General features: G+C 42.3%; 1 protein-coding gene across 2 annotated transcripts in view; it reads right to left on the bottom strand.

The window, feature by feature from the left end:
* The window catches only part of GPC3 (glypican 3), a 3,264,744-nt gene that overhangs the window by 1,638,436 nt on the left and 1,603,748 nt on the right, over positions 1-22,560 (bottom strand). For both annotated transcript variants that reach the window (XM_085606673.1, XM_085606674.1), the window contains exon 3: positions 10,655-11,349. In XM_085606673.1, coding sequence (XP_085462799.1) covers positions 10,655-11,349 — 695 coding nt within the window. The remainder of the gene's footprint in view (positions 1-10,654; positions 11,350-22,560) is intronic.

The raw sequence follows: 22,560 nt of genomic DNA on the forward strand, positions 1-22,560 counted from the left end.
ACCACATTTTTATCTATTACTTTCTAATATAGCTTCCAGTACTGACTTGTAACCTCAACTATAGAGCCTATGATCACTGTTTGGCTCTAGTCTTGACTGACACGGTTGTGAAGTGCATAATCATTTATTGGCAAATCCTAAAAGAAAAAAAAAGCCTGCAACTTAAGCTGGGTTTCGGAAACAGATGTAGAAGAAGACCTTGGTAGACCAGGGTATTTTATCCATAGCTAACATACAGGAAGGCAGGACTAGTAAAACCTCTAAAGCCCTTGGTCAAGAATTTCAGTTACCCTGTTCAGAGTATTGGAAATGCAGGGATTTAAACCATTGTCTGACAAACATCGGTACACAGGATATTGAAATTAAGGTTTCCTTTATACTTGATCATGTACGGAAAGAGAATCCCTTTAAGAGTACTGTCTTAAATCTTTGTAGCTTTCTTTTTGACTTCTGTTTCTCAGACCACTGACCATAGGACTTGGTGGGAAAACCGTACCCAATCAAATTTCATGGCTGAGACTTTGGGATGTTTATTTACTTAGCAAGAGAAGAGTCTGCACAAAGCACACAACTCAAATTTAATTATTTTAAGGTCCTACATGAATGGCATAGCTCACCAGTCTAGCTTCAGGCAGCACACCTGGGAAGCCACTAACGGGGGCTCAACATAGTACATATATGTCCTGTGGGAATCAGTCAAAAAAGAGGGGAGGGAACACATGCCTGGCATACCAGCAAACAATTCTCCCAGTTGCATTGAGATAGATGCAGTGCATAATAACACTCAATTTAGTTGAAAGTCTTTAATATTCACCAATTTTGGCTCAGCCAGTGCTGTGTATATCTAGACACTTGTTTCAGGATATTTGTCCTTATTCAGTGGAGAGAAATATGTACAATTTGGGGGTGCTAGCAATGCTTCTCCCAGTCTTCTCTGATTTCTGTATGCCTTCCAGAGTGCAGGTGCATCCCCATGAGTTCATAGTCCCAATAATTCAACAAGGAGCCTATTAAAAATAGAGGCGGGAAGGAGCACACTTCCTACCGTATCAGCATACAATTCACTCAGGTGCATTGTGGTAAATGCAGTGCATGATTACACACCCTTCAGTTGAAAGTCTTTAGAATACAGCATTGTTAGTGCAGTCAGTGCTAATTAATCTAGACACTAATTGTTGGATATACATATATATATGAATGTGGGAATGCCAGGCTCCAACACACTACATGGTGTAGATTTGGACAGACATTAAAGCATGCTAAATGGTCATTGAACCCTCTCACTACCCCACAACACATGCAGCCTCCCAAATATTTTGTAACACCAGGAAATGTTTTTCCATATTGCTAGCAGTAGACAAAGTAGATTGTTCACATGGGTATGTCCCCTGTAAGATGTACGGTCGCATCATCTGCCCCGTGTGTCTGAACTGCATGTACCTGAGATCCTGGTTTTTGATGTTTGGGAATGCCATGTACTGAGGCCATGTGCTCACATAGACTCAGGCCTGGTTTTCAATGATGATAGCTTCTTGACGGTTTCCTGAATTGGGAAGAGCACACAAAAAAGTACCCTTATAGTGACAGAGGACTGCAATCCCTGTCACAGGTTTCATATGCGGACCATAGTGGTGGCACCATGATCAGTGAATTATAGTCACAGGCCTTTTTGCCTGTTTCCTGAATTGGGAAGAGCACACAAAAAGTACCCTTATAGTGACAGAGGACTGCAATCCCTGTCACAGGTTTCATATGCGGACCATAGTGGCGGCACCATGATCAGTGAATTATAGTCACAAGCCTTTTTACCTGTGAGACATGAATGCGCACTTGCAGGCCCATTTATCTCAAGTTATGCTGCTCATGATGATTTAGGAATCCTGAACACTGACATCCCATGCACTGTATGTGTACGTGTGTGCTGGGATTGGTAGTAAGCAGTGCAGGAGTGATAAAAGCCTTTGTGTTCCATTTTGAAAGCCCACAGCCTGGATCTGAGTACAAGATGAAGGTGAGGTTGCTTGCTCCAGAGAGCATATGTCTATTGATGGTATCTCCTAGATGGGGGCTTGAGAGGGGGTTACCAGATGCTATAGTAAGGAAAGAGGAGATAGGCTTTCTCTAGAAGTGTGAGATCCCTTCCTGATATATTGGGCTGTAAATGACTGACTGCAACTTCTGTTAGGTAGATGACAAGGGAATCAAGGTGAGGCTAGCAGTTAGGAAAAGGAGTCCTTTGAGGTGGCATAGATTCTAGATTCTAGTTTCTCTTTCTGATCTCTTTGAAGAGTTGTCAGAAATAGCTGGGTGCAGCCTGCTCACCCTTCTTTGTACATTTGTGGTGGGCACTCCAACTGCAGTCTGGCCAACTGGACAGAGCATCAATGCAGACAAAGGCCAGATCAGTAAGGTAGCCTGACCAGGACACATTTAAGAGGAAATTACCTAAACCAGTTCCGATGAAGCAGACGTGGAATACACATGCTCCATCTGCAAAATTGGTATATTAATGGGAGTCCAAGACCCAATTCAATTCAAAGTAAGCTTTATTCGATTATTAAAAATACAATCATAAAAGCACAAGACAACAGTATAAAACTTACAGTGCAAAATAAGCCAGGTACGATTTAAGAGCATCAAATATACAGAATATATAAAATCTGATAATCAGCCACCCAATCAAGTAGATTAAAAAACCATACTTTTTCTAGCAGCAATGGATTTGAGAATAAACGTGGCAGTAAAAAAGCATATGTCTAACTCTTTTAAAGAAAACAATAGGTTCAGGGCAGATTTCAAAGTACGAGACCCATGTTTCTTAAAAAGTGGTTTCAGATAGGCAATACGCAGATATCTATACAAATCACATGTAAGGAGAAAATGTGTAACACTCTGCTTAATGACTCCATCACATGGACAAAGGACAGTAGGGTATTTTCTCATTGATGGAAAAGACACCAAATGGTGAACAATACCTAATCTCAATCGAGTCAATACGAACCAATGCGAAGATCTAGTGACTTGAGAAAGGTATGGTTGAAACCCTACAATAAGCTCCTGTGAATAACAAAAAGCCATGGTTGCCAGTTGAATATTCTTAAAATGGCGGCGTTGTGCTTTTTCCCTTAAGAAGGTTCGTTTAAAATCAGACTTGGGCAGATCAGACGCATAATTTGGGTTTTCTAGGATATTAACCTTGTAAAAATCCTTAAAAGCAGTAACCACGTATTTTAGCCATGGGATTTGCAAATATTTGTCTAGGGAGAGACAGTCCTTAATAATACTTCTATTAAATCCAGTCTCTTCCTTCATCCATATCGACCTCCATAACATTAGTGGTTTCAACTCTACCAAGTCAGACAAGTAGTTCAGCCCCAATTCACTATGAATTAGTGCTGTGGAAGCGGACGAGGGGAGACATAATAACTTTTTTTTTAAAGCATTTTCCTCAATCTGGAGCTCTCCATGAGGGGAATAGCCCCAAACCCCAGCGCCATAAAGCGCTGCCGAGGCACACTTATTATTATAAATGTGTAACATATCAAATATACGGCGATCCCCCAATTTAATTGCAAATTTAAAAACCCCATAAGCGCATCTGGCCATTTTCGCTTTAACATTTAAAATTTCTTCATGCCACATGCCATTATTTGAAAACAAGATGCCAAGATAATTAAACTTGTTAACTAAAAGAATTTCCTGATTCTCAATATGGAAGGGTCTCAAGTTCCTTATTTTACGGCCACATGGTAAAACAAAGGTCTTGGAATTATTTAGTTTTAATTTCCTTTCCTTTATAAAATCAGAGAATTTATTCATTAGTTTTTGTAAACCGATGGGAGTTCTTGAAAGGAGAACCGTGTCATCGGCATAAAGCAGCACAGGTACCTCCTGACCATCAATTTGCGGGCCATCACATTTAACCTTTTTTAAAACGGCTTCGATAGCATTAATAAAAAGAGAAAAAAGGAGGGGTGCCAACACACAGCCTTGCCTAATGCCTAGACTCACCGAAATATGGCTTGTACATTCACCTTCTTGACCATATCGTATTTTAGCAGACAATTTAGCATAAAGTCGTGCCAAAAAGAAAATCCCATTTGTTTTCATTGTGGTAGAAATGGAGAGAGGATTCTATGAATTGAAGGTATATTGGAAATGTCTCAGAAGAAGAAGGAGGAGGTGAAGCTTTGTAGATCTTAGGGAAGGTTTCTAATTGAATTCAAACCAATGAGGATCTGTACCCTCCGTGCAAACACTCTTGGGTGGGAAGATTAAGGATTTTACACAGTCAAAGTGGAATTTAACTAGGACCGTGGGATGGGAACTAAGTTGACTCCTACATATGCACTAACGCTCCCAACTTATACATCTTCTATTTCCCGAATGACAATACAATGGCATTGTTATTCTCTGCTTGTCACACATTTAAAACTCTTCATTGGCTGCTCATAACCAAGTGGGTGACTTTTACATCTTTTTGCCTGGTCCAACGTGCCCTTCATGTCTAGGGTCCTCGTTCTGCCCAAAGGAAGTTTCACTATTATCTTACAGCTTGCATATTGCTTCTGGCGCTCATTTGGTCATTGTTCCCAAGTTCTGCCACTTAAGATTAGGTGCCAGGTCCTTTTTGTTTAAAGCATTTAAGTTTTGCACAATAATACTGAATACTTGCTAGCCTTTATAACTTAGCATCAGGATACCTTTTCATGCTTCAGTACCCTTTATATGCTGCATTAGCATAACATAACCAAATACCTGACAATGAGTACTTCCAATATCATCATCCTTCTGTTCTTACCTCCAAATGTTCCCTCCTTCTCTTCCATAGCCAGCTTTTATCACCATTTACGCCCATGCATATGGTGTAGGGTTTGCATGGTGTGAGGTATAAAAGTTTAACTCACTGAGTCGGAAGACCAAATGCATACAATGCATTGAACTGGTAGGTACTCTGTTCAAGGTGACTTGCCCTAAAGCTACCCACTGCTGACGGGAAACAGCCTTTTAAACGCAACCGTTACAACGCATGCAATTACATTGCATGCCGTTGCAACGCAAAAGGTGTGCAGCAGTGGGTAGAAGGTGTTGGATTTAACTCCAACAAATTCCCTACTGTTGCACACACTGGAGTTGGAATAAAAAATTGATCTATTCCAACTTCCAGCGCTCCTCTGACAGAAAGTCGGGGTAAAGTTTTGCGTTACAACAGCATGCGATGTAATGGCATGCGTTGTAACATCACATATTCCTGCTGACACATTCATCGCCTGTGGATCGCAACACATACACAGCTTTTGCATACACATGCTCCTCCATGATAAGTTCGAAATTTGGATGAACATAAACAAGTTTAATCTCCTGCTTATCATATCTGTGACAATCTATTGAAAGATTACAGATGACTGGCAATACTAAGAGTTTTTTCCCAGACACATTTGGGCACCATTCAGGAAGGCATTTTGGAGTATGTAAAGTAGCACACGTGGAGTACCATTTCATGGACTCTTTCGTGCCTTTGTAAATTGGCCCCAAAACATCTTAAATGGGAATAAAATAGCAATATCCAGCAAATATTAATTTACAGTAAGTATAACTAGAAAGGATTGTGCCCTCTTGTCACTTTTATCTGTAGGGACTTGGACGTTTTGGAGGAAATTCACAAATGTATATGAGAGGACATAAAAGAATACCTCTGCAGTATTCCACCTGGTATTTATAAATGCCTTTGTGAATTTGCCCCCATTGTTTTCCATCAAGGGTCAACAAAGAGTGGAGTGTGGCTTGCTCTTGTGAGCAATTGTTTCTATACCAGAAGCAATGATGTGCTATTAGGTTAAGATGTATTTGTTTTGTTCTAAAAGCAACTTGGTAGCTCGATAGGATTTATATTCTGTCCTAAATTCCAAAACAAATCAGACAATAAGGAGAAGTGATTTTCACTTAAAGGCACTCTGGATAACAACATCCTAATGCGAGACACTGAAAAACGGCTCTGCGAAACCCAAACCAAACATCTAATTGGCTTTACAAAACATTAGGGTTGGAAATGAATTCCGGTTAGTGGAACATCATGTATGACTGTAATGAACTACTTATCTCTTAGTCCAATTATAACACAAAACATCAGGAATGCAGATAAGCTCTCTGTATCCAAATAGGATTAAACAATGCATTATGTCACTGTGAAATACTATAGCCGTCAAAGCATCAGATATCTCCTAAAAGAGGCATGGATTATGTCATTTTAGTATGTCACTGCCAATGTTTCTTTGTTTCTTTTGTTCCTACTTTCTAAAATAAAGTGTATTCTTAGTTTACACAGTACAGAATCAGCTCAATTTACGCACCCACCATTAGATAAGCAATTAAGAATAATAAAATAATACTAAGACGGTTTTACAGTAAAAGGTCAGGTAGACCCATTAATCACGTTATCTTCATTCATCAGCCAGAAAAATGAGGTGCATTTAGAACTGGTAATGATGTTGCAAAACGCAAAATGTATACATTATTATCTTAATGCGTGTTTCACAGAAAGCTACAAACCATCCCAGCTCCAGGAAAAGACCAACCAGCCACCGGGAACTTTGCGTGTGGGTGAGAGGCCGGGCCTAAAGTGCATAAATCCAGTCTGTCGCGGGGATCCTAAAGAACATTGAAATAAGGAATTGATTTGGTTTCAGTGAAGGCAGTGACGTTCATAAAAGGATCTATTTATTTTTTCATGATTTATGTTTTGCAATTTACTATAACGGGAGACTGACCCTCAGGTATTGGAGTGCTTTACATGAGCACCAGTTACATAACACAAGGTCACATTCGATTTTTCAGGCATAGGAGATTTAATGATTTGCCCAGAATCACAGGATGTTGAGCCAATGCAGAGCCTCGAGCCTGGTTCCTCCAGTTCCAAAGTTGGCAGCTCTGGCCGTAACGCCCCATCCTCTCCCTTAGCTTAACAATTGTTTCTTGGTGTGCAGCTGGAGATATCATATACAGGCAAACCCTCACATTAGTTTCAAAATCAGGACAGGGGCAATTAGTTTGTAGCCTATTCGAGCTAACTCTAAAAGTTACCCGTGCAGAGCAAAATGAGATGTGTAGTTGGCATTGTGTTGCTTGCCCACATGCTTCAGTAATTAGATCTGGCAATGAATGTCTCCTGTATGAGTCTTAAGGTCACCTGTTGGCTTGGTGCCTACTGGGAACAACACTGGGGCTCATGGAGGCCTCTTAGCAGTGTGTGATCGAAACGCTTGCCAGATTAGAAGAACTCCAAGCTGCTCCTTCTGTAAAATCCAACACGTTAAACATGAAGTGAACTCTCTGTTGCATCCAATAGGGGGGACCAAAATAACTAGTTGTCAACTGCAATATCATGATATATACAGCCATTGGTCATTGTAACACCCCTTGCAAAATCAATGTCCCTGCAACTTCCTTTGAAGAAACACATGAACTGTTTTTTGTCACATTAACAAATAACTTATAATTAGGGCTCCCGGTTTTATGGTATTTATTTTTTCGACATTTCCATCTGTATTAATCATATTTATTTTTTGATCATTTTTTCTGTATTTATCAATTTTTATTTTGAGTTTTCTGTATAAATTAAGCTGCAATGGGTATTTTTCCATATTTATTTGACTTTTAAATGTATACTTGCCTTTGAATGTTCAAAAGGTTTCAGCAGTATACAGTGCAATAGCATTATCTGAAAACACTTGCCTTGTAGAATAGCATAAATAACTGTAGATCTGCACTTCATTAAGCTTAATTAGAAAATCTATTGTCTTTTTATATCTCCCCTACCTCACAATCTGAACACTTACTGACCTTGAACTCATGATTGACAGAAGAAAAAATCATCTAAAGGAGACCTATATTTAGTATTTTTCTGTATTTAAAAATAAACACAGACAGGAAAATGAATAGCTTTCTGTCTGAATTTATCTGTAAAAATAGAAAACTGGGAGCCCTACTCATAATGCACAATGCAATCAGTGGAGACATTTACCATCGTTTACAGGGCGATGTGGTGTGTGGTTGGCAATGACAAAGTAATTTTCCATTCTCACTTGCAAGGGTTATTTACACTGGTGGTCCCACAAAGCAATATGGAGATAGACAACTATGTAATTCACCTGCTGAGCTGAACACCGAAATTTATATCATACATTCCCTTCCAGCTCTTGATCAGCATCTTCTTCACATTCTCTGAAGTGTGATAAGCATGAAGTGTGAGAGTATTACACCAGCATAACAAACTGGCTATTAACTCAAATACCATCTCTTCAACCAAGTTCATCTATATTGTGTTACCAAACCCATAGGCTTCTTGTCATGACTTGGCAGGCTGTTCGATTATCGATCAGCTGCAATCCAGTGGAAGGCCACAGAAGCAAATGTACCAATTTTGTGATGGAATAAAAAATCAAGAGTGTTAGCTGGCAGGTGTGCATTTCATGGTCAGTGAGTCTCAATAGCTTCTTGGAGTTTAACTATAGGGTGAGTGCCGAGATACTCATGTCACAAGGTTGGCAAGAACTGTACCACCCATTGGATCTGGACTAAATTTCAGATTGGGGGTGCTGCCATTAATGTTATATCACTGAATTCATAGGAATTGTGAAAAATCCAAACATCACACACAAAATAGGTATAGCAAATGTGTCATGCCCATTCAGCAGGAGAGTGGTAAGGGTGTGATATGTAACCGGTGGTGCATTTTGGAGTACTAGTGTGATTGAGCACTGTCATTCACAGACAGCACATTTTCCAATAAAATGGCCACTAAATGTGCATAGGCATGCAGTAATACTGGTAAAACTATATAGTGCACAAACAACAATGTAGAGAAATCGGGTTCGGCAAATACTTACCATTACTGCATCACTAAATCTTTATTTGTTTTGATCCCATTAAAATCTTTGTTTCAATCACACTTCAGAATTACAAAAAGATGTGCTTCTTTGTGCTTTCCTAATTGTTGATTTAATTTGAAATATTTAAAGAGTTCATTTACATTTATTAAAATTTTGTGTTTTAGAAAAAAACTAACATCTTACATCATTTCCTTCTTTCTGTACCCCAGGAAAATTGTCCCCGGTCATTTTTATGAAATCCTCTTGCTTTGTAGTTAGAGATTTGAAAGCAAACACCAGTTTCCAAATAAGTAGCACTTTTTCAAGAGACATAGCCTCACATTTGACCTTTGTATGTGAACGCACAGCAAATCTGCCAATATAGAAACAAAATTGAAAGGCATCTTTATTGCTCATTCACCATCTGAACTTCAACATGGTTATTTTTAGGGGTTCCTCGGCGCCCCCCCCCCATACATATACTTCCAGTACCTGTGCTACAACCCATCCTTACACTTTTGAAGGCATTATTACAAAGGATGCCCAGTGGCACATCCAGTTATCTAGGAAATAGGTCCATTGTGGATAATTATCTTACTAATAGGTTTGCACATGTTCATTGCACTCTGTGTTTGTTTATTACTGCATTTTCAATCGAAGCTGTGTGCATTTCAAAGATTCCAAAATAAAAAATATAGAAATGAAACAGGCCTTGGGGTCTGGGATCTATTATTTGAATAGTATTTTTTCATTTAGGGAGCATGTAATAGTGAGATTATGATTGAATGTAGAGAGCATGAACGCAAGACCCAGACTTTAAGAGACTGCTTCAATAATCGCACCACTTACAAAGTGTTCTCCCTTTCAGGTGCAGATGCGTGTTAAAGTCACAGACTAGAGTAACCCTTCAAACCACATAATCATTACAATTCAGATACAATGCAGATATGTCCTAGTAAAGACGCTGCTATGTGAGCTCTACACCAGTAGCAATGACAGGCATCACCCTTAACCTACAGAGTGTTTAACATTCTGAAGACATAAGGTTGATTTATAAAGATTTTTTCTGTGTGTATTGATGTTTTACTGATAATTTTTGAAATGACCTATTTCATGAACTTGCTTTTTAATACAGGCTGACTCATGGAAATAACTTTGTGAATCAGAGCCCTCATTAAAATGTCCTTATTCCTGGAAGTTCATGAGTAAGTCATGCCTGAGTATAGGGCAATACACAACTACTTGCAAAAATGCTTTATGGACCAGATCCGGAAGTTCAGGAGCAATTCACACAAAATAAGACAACTCACAGAAAACGCTGTGAAGATTAAGCTGCAGTATCGACACTGCCAAGAATATTGATTTCTTCTGGCAACTCTAGACCCGTAGCACCAATAAACAGCCATAATCACACATTACATTGTTCTCTCCTACGAGCTTTGAAAAGGGTCAGAAAGACTCACTTGACCAGTAACTGAACCCAGTGGTGTGCCACTGCCTTACATTTGTTTCGCATTATCAATAATGTGTATGAGATACATTTAAATAAAAACATATTCACATTTTTATTTGCAAAAAAAATAGTACCTACACAAAGAGCCAGTAATTAATTTGTATACCATTGTAAATACCTCAGAGTTAACAAGGGCATGGTGCTACAACACAATTATTTGAACATCCTATTTGAAAACTGTTATGCCTTGCAGGGCCCAAGAAAGATAGAAGAGCAGGCTTGACACATCTTAGAACAGGTTAGTACATCTATAAAATGTATGTAAAGTACTCACTGATACTGACAGCTTTGCTCCATTCTTCTGCACATACATGACAGAGTCACGGATCAGCGAGAAGAGGTTGAGCAGGACATGCTCCATGTCATAGATTCCATACATGCCTTTGGTCAGCCCTTCCAGAGACCGGATGTACTCCCGCCAGTATTGGTCAATGTCCGCAGCGCCTGCCAGGCACCCTTGCACCACTGTGTTACAATACCCCACACACGGCTTGGCCATGAGGAGACCCTGGCAGTGCGAGCAATACCACATCCTCAGTAGAGCCCGCCCACAGTCTTTGCTGAAGCGCAGGTGATTGGTCGTATTGATGACTTCGATGCCAAGGTTCAGTGCTTGGAGAAAGACTCGAGTTGCCCTCAGGGATTTCGATACCTGCGTCATGATGATTTTGGGAAAGTTTCCAAACACATTCATGTCGCGTCTCGCGACACGGAGGCATTCAGAGGATTCCACGGAGAGTTCACCAAACCTAGGGTTGATCAAGTGAGCGTAGATCACCGGAAACAAGCTGTCAAAGAACTCGTTTATCATGTCGTTTACGTTTATGTCGGAGCCCAGTATGTAAAGAGACACGTCCGTGAACAGCTCGCCGACGTACTTGAATATTCTGGGCGCTAGGCTCCTGTAGTGATTCTTGAACATTGCACTTGTGTAGTTTCTCGCTTGACGTATCACCATTTCAAAGATTTCTGGAAAAGAAACAAATGTATAACATAGTTCAAGATGTTGGTACATACGTCACATCGAAACTGGACATTGTTATGTGTAATTGTGACTCTTGCTATATTTATTAATTCCCTCTAATCTGCCAAATATGCCAGTTTTTGTAGTTCACTTTTTATAGAAGACACAACGTACAGAACCACACAAAGTTCCGACAGGCATGTGGGTTCCAGCTGTGACTGTCTGCCTGGCTGCACAGTATCTTACGTCAGCTTCAACCAATGAGACTGCTTTGTCTATTTCTAAACCTTATGCTAGGCCAAAACAAAACATCGACTCACTTTCAACCAACATAATGTAGGATATTAAATGTAAAGGACCGATTCACAAAGCTTTTTCTACCTGAGATGTATCTCATTCATGTGTTGTTTGTGAAATACACCTGAAAATCCGGGCCTGATCCATCAAGCGCTAGTTGTAGCTCACTCTTATGTGCGACTTACTCGCGAATTTATTTTCAAGAGTCAGGCACGCTTTAAGCCTTTGTTTCTCAATTAGTAAGCATCCCTGATTGTTGCAAATGTAGGAGTACATCCAGGGTCGGATTGGTCAGGCGGGCACTCGGGCAAAGGCTGAGGGGCGGGTAACGAAGTTCCAGCAGTGGGCTGCTTTTTTGGCAGCCTGGGGGGCCGATATTGGCTGTGTCTGGTGTGTTTAGATGTCCCCACAGCAACCCAGTGGGGCCCTCCAGAGAGGCCTTTCTGGAGGCAGATGGGTGTCCATTACCTCCCTTTTATAAACGGGCAGAGGTGTCACTGGGCCAGCCAATTGATGTGTGCATACTGAGCGGGGGCAGGGGGCCTGAGCAGAAGTGGCCTCACTTGTTTTCAGGTGTATATAAAACTTCACCGAAGCAGTGTTTTGCAGAGAGACAATATGCAAATGTGTGCCACTTTTTTTAGCGTGCCCGGGCCAATTTCTAATCCCAATCCAACCCTGAGTACATCCTCCTAAATCTGTGGAAAGACAGTAACAAAACTGACTTCAAGCATAGAGGTATCCATTTTTTTACAAGAAAATGGTGCACCAGTGAGCGTTAGAAAGACACTGGAGTGTGCTGAACAGAAAGCAAAAACAGTACTGAAAATCAAGAGCTGAACAATTAATTTCCAAGACAATTACAATTTATGTATGTAATTGTGAATGTGGTGTTAGTGTAGCGTGAAGGTACACAAGGCAGTGGAGTACTATGCAGAGTCAAAGGGAAAGAAACAGTCAATGAGTGATTGGAGGGAAAATTGTTTTTGAGAATACACATAGAATATTTCTCTATCATAAGGTGGTGTTATTCAAAGAAGTATGTCAACTCTTTCCAAAATAGTGACAAGGTTATCATCAGGATGTTGTTACAGATTCTGGTTGTACAAATAGATATTGTTGGGAAGTGGGATACTGGTTGAGGGGATGAAACCCTACTCAGGCTGCAACTACAATCTCTGTCAGGCTGAAACACAAGCAAACCCCAAATTAAACTGTGTTCAACCCTCTGGTAGCTTGGCATAAAGCAGTCAGGCTTAACTTAGATGTAATGTGTAAAGTATTTGTGCAGCATTTAAATTGGTAATAAAGTGAAAACAAAATGCAAGAAAAATCCCACACCAATAGAGTAAAATGTAATAAATAATTTGAGACCTAAAAATCGAATTCCTTGGGCCTTGCATGTACGAGAAGGGAAGGTTAGAGCCTGGTCAGTGGGTGCACTTTCCAGGCCGACATGGCAGTTTAAAACTGCGTGCGCTGACACTGCAGTTGCAGGTCTGCGATACATTTGCAGGATTCTTCATTAAAAGGGTGACACAATCAGTGCTTCAGGCCCACTAGTAGCATTTGATTTATAGGTCCTGGGCAGACACAATGCACTTTGCTAGAGACTTACCAGTAAATCAAATATGCCAATCATGAATAACCTATCATAATAACAATTTACACAGAGAGCATATGCACTTTAGCACAGATCAGCAGTGCCCAGAGTCCTAAAGCCAACAAAAACAGATCAGGATGAACAAGAGGAAGAAGCAAAACAAACTTGGGAATAACCCTGCAAAAAGGCCATTTCCAACACAAACACTTTGCCAGTGTGCTCATGCAGAGGCTTTGTGATGTGCTGGGTGACAGTTCCTCCCCCTCATTAAGTCATAGATGGCCCATCCTGCCAACACCTATTTCCCTTTGTCTCTCGGTCTATGAGGAATACACAAAGACCAATTGCCAGCTCCACCTAGTCATGTGATCCAGGATACAAGATGCTGGCACCAAATGGTTAGGACAAGAAAATACCAGTTTTCTAAAAGAGGCCTTTTCAGAATTTGACTTAAAATACGACTTTACCATTAAAGACTTTTTTTAATTACAATTCTTTACACACCAAAATAAACATTTCAATCTGATCCCAATGAAAGGTTATCACATTTTAAATGTAATAAGGTAATCCAATGTTATCCTATGGGAAAGGTAAGCTTTGCATTACTGAAAAACGAACTTGAGAGTTTTTCACTACCAGGACATGTGCAAGCTAAAATTACATCTCCATTTTTTTAAATACACAGCACCCTGAACTATGGGCTATTTAGGGCCTACTCTAGGGGTAACCAATATGTATTAAAAGGAAGGTGTTGTTCGGGCAAAAGGTTAATTTGGCCTGGTCAAAATGTCTGTTAAAAAGTGCCCACACAGGCTGCAATGGCAGGCCTAAGACTTGTCTGACAACCTACTTAAGTGGCTGGAACAATGAGTGCTGCCGGTCCACTAGTAGCATTTAATTAAAAGGCCCTGGGTATATGTAGTACCACTTTACTGGGACTTATAAGCAAATTAAAGGTGCTAATTAATTGGGTGTAAGCCAATTTTGCCATGTTTAAATGAGAGTGCACAGGCACTTTAGCAATGGTTAACAGTGTTAAAGTGCGCTGAGTCCTAAAAGCTAACAAAAGCGGGTTCATAAAACAGGAGCGTGACGGCAACAAGTTTGGGGATGGTCCTGCAGAAAGGGCCTAATCCAATAGATATGCTCTGTTGCCTTGTTTTTTTCAAAGAGTTTTACACTTCTTAATCTTCAATCTGAAGGTGTCATGGCTGCGGGTTGGCTGAGTGGCAGCACAAGTGGTGAGCTTGTCAGCCAGAGAGGAATGGGTGCAAGTCGTGATGGCTTTGTAGGTGATGCTGCTAAGTTTGAAGATGCATGGATGGGCAGATCGATCCAGTGGAGATCCATCAGGCTGGTGGTGACACAGTCTTATGTGTTTAGTCCCTCAATGAGGCATGCTGCATCATGTAGAATACATTTAAGTGGGACGATGTGGCAGACTGTAGAGTCAAGTGTAGCTATCATCTACGTGCAAAAGCACAATGCCTTGAACGGACGTTCTGAAGTCGCATCCTAGGAGGAATGCTTTCGCTTCATATAGCAGATTGAACTGGTACCAGGCCATCTTGCTTATCAAACCATCTTGCATTTCTTGGTGATGTTTTCCTTGAGGTTGAAGAAGTAGCCCTAGACCTCTTCTGGTCTCAGGGCACCACTCCCCCCAAGACTCTACAGCAGCTCAGAGGCACCGCTCCCAGACCTCCAAGCTCACAGCCCGTGGTTCAAGCCCTAGTCTTGCTGTTCTTGACTCCTCCCTTCCTGCCTCAGTCTTTTCACCTTCTGCTTCTGTCCATTTTTGCACCACCTTCTGTTCTCTCTCCTTTCCCTTGCCTTTCTTAGCCCTTCTTCCTTTTTCTTTCTTATTTCCTTTCTCTGTTTTGCTTCTCAATCTGCTCAGCTTTTTTGCCTATTCTTTCTCACTTTCTGTCCTTCATTCGTATTTTCTCCCTTTTCTTGCCCCGCCTTAGACCTTTTGTTTCTTTTTCCATCTCTTTCTCACTATCCTGCTCTGCTCAGTTTTGCCCCTTATGCCCTGCCTTTTCTGGTCACTTTCATTCTTTTCCTTCTCTACCTTACTCCTTTCTCTACCTTCATCGCTCTGTCCCCCTTGCCTCCTCCACCGGCGCTCTCCACCGAGACAACTTGCAGCCCCAGCCTTCCCGCCATCAGGACTGCCCCTCCCTCCTCCCAGGCAAGCATGTCTGTGCACGTCTGCACCAGTCTGCGCCTGGACTGCATCCAGCACCAGGAACCCTGTGTCCACCAACCAACATCGGTATTCATCCGATGAGATTCAAACCCTCGCTCTGAAGAGCCTGACAATCAGCTGCCACATAACTTCTCCTCGCTCAACGGAAGGACCCTTCATCCGCCTCCACTGCCATTCATCTGTGACGTAGGAACCCTAGCCTCTACTCCCCAGCATACACCCAACCAGAGACCGCAGCTCCACTGCACATTGCTCAATGCACAATCCCTCTGCAAGCATGACACATAAATCTGAGACACCATAAGCACCCCCACCCTCGATGTGATGTTCATCACAGAGTCCTGGCTCACCACCTCATCGGCGCTCGACATTGCCACCGCAATATCCCCTCACCCCATGATCCACGTGATTGCCCTGGAAGACAGGACAGAGGCATTGCCATAATCCACAAGGACTCCACCAAATGCACCACCTCGGATGACGACACAACAGCAACCCTGGAACTCCTCAACTTCCAAATCTGACCAGATGCTAAAACCACCATCAAAGGAACCCTCACCTACTGACCCCTTCCCCCCGTCCCAGATGCTGTAACTCCATCCCTGACTCCATCACCCCACCTGGCTATTGACTCCAGCCATTATATTTTCCCTGGGAGACCTGAACTTCCACCTAGAAGACCCCAATGACGCCAACTCCACCAACCTCCTAGAGAATATGAGCAACATCCACCTCTTGCAGCTGATCATTGCCCCCATGCACACCGCAGGACACATTAGAACCCATCTTCTCAACCAGCAACAGAGTCAAGTTCTCCCACACAACCAAGCTCACATGGATAGACCACAACATTGTCTACTTCAGCCTCGACAGCTCCTTAGAAGCCCTGATGAGACTTCTCAGCCAGCCACACTGAAACTGGTGCAAATTCACTGAACACCTCTGGATCCCACCCTCAAAGAAGCAAGACCTATCCCCTCAGATACCCGCGAACTCAGTGTTCAAAACTTCCCCAACTGGATCTCCACAATCGCCGACACCATCACCCCTGTTAAAAATACCACCAGCAATGGACCTGCCAAGTGCACCAGTTAGTTCACCCCGGAGCTACTGACTATCAAATGCCACTGAAAGAAGCTATAGAGACAATGGTGCTAGAGCAAAACCCCTGCCAACCTCATCACCTTAAGATATGGCCTAAACAGCTACCATCACTGTTTCTGGGAGGCCAAGAAGGGTCCCCACGCCAACCGCATCGAGGCGAGCGCCAATCACACCAAGGAACTCTTCAATATCATTAGGGAATTCTCCTGCCCCTCTGCCACCGAGACCAGGATACACCCCTCCCAGTCCTCTGCGACACTCTGGTGGACTACATTCACCACAAGATCACCAACATCTACAGCAAATTCGACCCTCAACCCACCAACCTCAACCACCTCCACACCCTAACCTCTGCCTCCCATCCTCACCAGAACACCAAATGGAAACAGCTGATGAGCAAAGACATGATCTCCATTATGAACTCCATCCACTCCGGAGCCTCCACTGTCCCCTGCCCACACCACATCTACAACCTAGGAAGGGAAGTAATCAGCAGCTTCCTCACAGAAATCCTCATTGACACCACCAAAACCAACTTTCAAGACACAATGACTGACATCGCCAACTGGATGAAGGCCAACTTCCTAGAACTCAACTCGGACAACACAGAGGTCTTCATCTTCAGAAACAAGCCCTTCCCTTGGGACAACACATGGTGGCCCTCCGCACTCAGCCCAATGCCCACCCCACTGGCCACGCACACATCCTCGGAATCATCCTGAGCAGCCAACTGACTATGAAGCAGTAGATTAACGCAGTCTCCTTCACCTGTTCCCACACCCTCCGTTTGCTCTGCAGGATCTTACAATGGATCCCCATCTCATCCAGGAAGACAGTCACCCAGGCCCTTGTCTTCAGCCAACACGACTACCTCAACACACTCCACACCGGAACCATCTAACAGTTACTAAACTGCCTCCAGACCATCCAGAACTCAGCAGCAATACTCATCTTTGACCACTTTGGGAAAGAAGCCTCCTCACGCTCTTCACTCATGCCTACAAAGCCCTCCACAAATCCGGACTCGCCTACATCAACAACCATGTAACGTTCCACCAGCCGACCAGGGAGCTCTGTTCCTCCACCCTGGCCCTGGCCCACATCCCCCGCATCCGCCAAAACCACTGCGGGGGTGCTCCTTCTCTTACCTCGCCACCAAGTCCTGGAACGACCTCCTCCTGCGCACCTCCCCTTCAGTAGAGGACTTTGGGAAGAAGCTCAAGACCTGGCCCTTTGCCTGTCACAGCCATCCGACAAAGGCTCAGGGAACCCCAGCGCCTTGAGATCCCCTGGTCTACAAGACCTATTGTTTGATTGATTGAGTGTCCAGAATAAACTAAAGTGATTTAGGTTTCAATCTGTTCAGGTTTAAGTGATTGATCCAGGTTTGGACTTTTTTTGGTTGCTGTTCTTGGTGAATAGAAGGAATTCTGTCTTGGTGGAGTTGAGCTTTAAGTAGGTGCTGAACATACAGGTTTGAATGAGGTGCAGTCAGTGTTTGAGCCAATGTATTTCTGGAATGGAGGAGACTTTCAAGTAGAGGTGGAAGTCCTTGGAGATTGGTGGATTTTGATGGAGTTATCAGTAATCAAAGTTTCCAAGGGCTTCATATAGGGGTCAAAGATGACAGTGAAGAATATGAAACTCTGGAGGATTCCAAAGGTAATAGGGAACTTCTAGGACCTGGGCTTGAATAGCCTGGTGTTGGTTGGATAGGTAGAAGGAGAACCATTCAAGGACATTGATGGTGAATCCTACTTGAGACTTCACGGTTTGGAAGAGGGTGAGATGGATGATCTATGGTGTCAGGGGCAACAGACAGATCCAGCAATATTAGAAAGTTGCGTGCTATCCTTGTCTGTGGTCAGGAGGAGGACATCATTTATGATTTGTAATGTAGTAATATCTGTGCTTCAGTGTGATCTGGAGCTGGGTTGGTAGTTTTGCATGCTGTGGCTATTGTTGATGTGATCTTGGAGTTGTGGGTAGACTGTTTTAGTGGTTTTGCCAACAAGAGTTAGTTGGTTAATTGAGCAGCTGTTGGTGAAGTCATTAGGGTCTACTGGGGGTTTATTCAGGAGTGGGAAATTTGACCTACTTTGAGAACGTATCAGAAGATGCCTTGAGTGAGGAAGCTGCCAATGGTGAGCAGGGGTAAAGTAGCTTCCCTGGAGCAGGCTCTGATGAAGTACAAGCATAAGACATCTTCTTAACAGGTGGTGACTTTGATGACATTGTGGATGTTGGCTTTATCTGACAGAGATACATGTGTGAAGGATGACCACTGTGGGATGCAATGGAGAGGAGTGGGTATCAAAGTAGAAGCATGCTTGGTGTAGTTGATGTGCTGTCAGATCTTCTGCAATCTTCCACTTGGAAATTTTCACTGATTTTTTTTTATCAAAACATGATGGTTGTGTGTCTTCTTTGGGATGGTCCACAGATATACCCATCATGTTACTTACGTAACATGTCATGGTTCAGAAAGAGGATTTGAGAGAGAGGGGCATTTGTCTGCAATGGTGGAGTGTACCCTCATACATACATGGAATGCCAAACAACCTTCTATAGAGAAATGAACATTCCTAAATAATACAAAATTTGAAGATTGGTAATGGCTTGTATTTCAAGATAAGAGAGCCAAAACACATAGTACTGGTAACAGGTTGCTAAATTCACAAAGTAAAGCAACTAAGGCATCATATACCTCTTATCTGTGTTATTTAGGTATGCAAGTTGGTGCAATCATGATGATCTACAAAGATGATTCTCTCACTTCTACATACTGAAAACCCAAAGAAAATATCCTGGTCCAGGTGGATTTCAACATTCTTCGCTGGAGGAGATGCAATCTACTTGGTCACTATAAAAACTATATTTGTTAGTATGTTCATCAAAAAAAGGAAAACCTGTTATGTCTGCACACTCTATTAGTCAATTTATTTTAAATATACATCCTTAGAAATGGAAAAATATTGTAAAAAGCACATTAATTGCAAAAACCTTTTGACAACGCCGTTCACCAGAGAATACTATGAGAAATGCAAGTGCCATGTAAAAACTGCACTACTCTATCAATATTTCAGGACTACGATATTGAACAATAATGCATTGTTAAATATACTGGGGCAGAGTAACAAAAAAAGTGTAAAGTGTGGGTGGAGGTTTACATGTTGACATGAAATCTCTGTATCTACTTAGATGTTCTCCATGATGCAGTTTTGCAGACATACCACTGGTAATGCCATGTGAGAAATTGCTTGACTCCCACTTCTCTGGTGCATACTTGTACATGCAGTACAATTATGCAACAGGGAAATGTAGACTGATGAGCAAATGCACTTTGTCCTATTATTTTTCTTTATTCACAGGGAATACATTTTTTCCACAGAAGGTAACATTTTCCATACATTCCTAGCAAATTGGCAGATGATCTGCTGCCCCAAAAAAAACCTTCAAAGGGGAAATTCTGCAGAAAATGTGCTGGACTAAAATCTGGCAACTGGATAAGATGCCTCTGGGAGGTCACAAAATCTATCTCAGCTATAATAAGCCCATTAGAGAGTGCGGGTGGAAATAACTTTAACTGCTGGCAATAAATTAAATAACTATAGGAATGACCAACACATGATTTAAAGATGTATATGCATGACAAACTTAAGGCTATCCTTCATTGTGGCAGTGGTATATTCTAGCTTGGCAATCCTTCTTGAAGGAAACTATCAAACTAGCCCTACATATTCAAACCTTAATTACACAATTCTCATAACGCAATACCTTTATTTCTTGACCGACATCGTATACAACAGGCAGTCCCAAGCTTCTTGCTCTGCAAACACTTTGTGATAAGTTTGGCTTCACATGTTACTTAGAACATGGGCCCAGGGTCGGACTAGCTTATAGGGCAATCATACAGTGCACGACGGGCTGGTATTGCAAGTGTGTGGGACAGTGTTTGGGCTGTTTCTAGGCCTCTTTTATAGTCTGGTGGGCCAGTTTTTAGTAGTAATTTCCCTGATGTTAAAAAAATATTGCCTGCAGCAAGCACAAATTCACGCAGTGCTTCACACCTTGCAAAAGCACCTATCTTTACAAGTTAAAAACTGCCCTAATTTGCAGGAATGGGCAAATTTGTTTGCTGTTTGAGCCTCCAACGGAGCCACTTTTATTTTGGTGCCCGGGTACCTATTTTCTATGCCAACCCGACCCTTTATGGGCTTACACTCCAGTTACATGGATAAAAAGGTCTGGACACATCTATGGATTAAAAAAAGCTCGGTACCCTGCAACCACTTTTCCATGTACTAAATCTATGACAGGGATTGTAGTCTACTGTGAGAGTATTGAGTGCACCCCTTCAGGTCAAAGGGCAGGTCAAGAGTCCAACTCATCTCAAGGTTCAGTCCTAGGCCTCCTTGCAAACACATTAGATTAGTGTGAGGCCACAGGATCCAAGCTTTACCTCACCGAGGAGGTGTAACAAGGCCAAAACCGGATTGAGGTTACTTGTTTTTCCTTTCTGGCGGGGTCCTTAATTGGCAATTCATGATGGACTGTTCCATAGAGGAGCAGCGCCCGTACTGGGTCTGCATTGATTTACATAAGGCAGGACTTTGTCTAGAGTGACACAGTGGGTGAAAATTGATGGATTGGAATGCTACCCACACTGATTGCTTTTGGTGTAGACTATTTGCAAGCATTCCTCCCATCACTGTTTGTTTGTAGGTTACAGATACACACAATTGGGCACGTGAGGCAGGAAAACAACTGTACACCAAGCAGTGGACAATTCCTGTAACAAAAAAGGGGTCAGCTAACATCTTGATTAGACAACATATTATTATTATTTTTTATTATTTATTTATTTATTTATTAAGTAGTTTTATATAGCGCTAGCCTGACCCGAGGGTATCAGAGCGCTTCACCAACAGTTTTTGAGCCAGTTTCATACAAAAAGCAGTATTCTACATATAAGTTAGGCAGACCAAGTGTGCTGAGCAGCATTGAGGTAGTACCTGAGTACTGAGATAACATCATCTTGTGGTTGATATAATAAAGCAGGATTCTACATATAGGTTCGGAAGTCCAAGTGTGCTGAGCAGCATTGAGGTAGTCCGTGAGTCCTGAGATAAGCTCATAGAGTGCACATTGTCTTGGGGTTGAACCAATTAAGTGGGGGGTGGATGAGCCGTTCGGGGTCAAATAGCAGGGAGGAGGTAAGTCTTGAAGCTACAATGGCAGGAAGAGACGACAAGCAGGGAATAGCGTTTTGATGGCGGCTATCCATTCAGGAGGGAGCAGTTGAGGAAAAGGACTTTAAGTTGTTTTTTTAATTTTGTGAAGGGCGAGATAGTCCTGATACTGACTTGGACGGTGTTCAATATTTTGGGCGCGTTTCTTGCAAAGAACGGTGGGGCAGTTTTATGTTTGTGTGTTTTCATGGGGATGAGTAGTAGGGTGCTGGAGCTCCTGAGGTTCCTTGTCTGACCAGCCCTCTTGAGTTTGGCAGCCAAATACTCAGGTTTTCCTGTGTGCAGGGCTTTATATGCGAGGCAAGCAGTTCTGTAACTGGCACGCAGTTTGATTGGGAGCCATTTTAGTTCTCTGAGTGCTGGTGAGATGTGATCGTATTTCCTGATTCCAGTGACCATTCTAGCTGCTGTGTTGAGAGTAGTTTTGAGGGGAGCTAGGAGAGATTTTGTTGTACCAGTGTGGGTGGCATTCCCATAGTCCAGTCTGGATAGCACCAATGAATGGGTGGCTTGTTTGAGGTCATTGGTTTGGATGAATGGTTTTATTTTATTCAGTAACTTCAGGTTGATAAAGGCACTCTTTGCGGAGTTATTGATGTGATTGGCCATGTCGAGTTTTGAGTCTAGGGTAATTCCTAATGATTTAACAGAATTGGTCAGAGTGTGATTGCCGTTAACCTCTTCAGTGCCCATGACGAGATAGTCTCGTCATGGAGCACGGTCACGCTGTGCCCATGACGAGACTATT

This window comes from Triturus cristatus, chromosome 5_2 (genome assembly GCF_964204655.1).
Source record: "Triturus cristatus chromosome 5_2, aTriCri1.1, whole genome shotgun sequence".
Taxonomy (NCBI): Eukaryota; Metazoa; Chordata; class Amphibia; order Caudata; family Salamandridae; genus Triturus; species Triturus cristatus.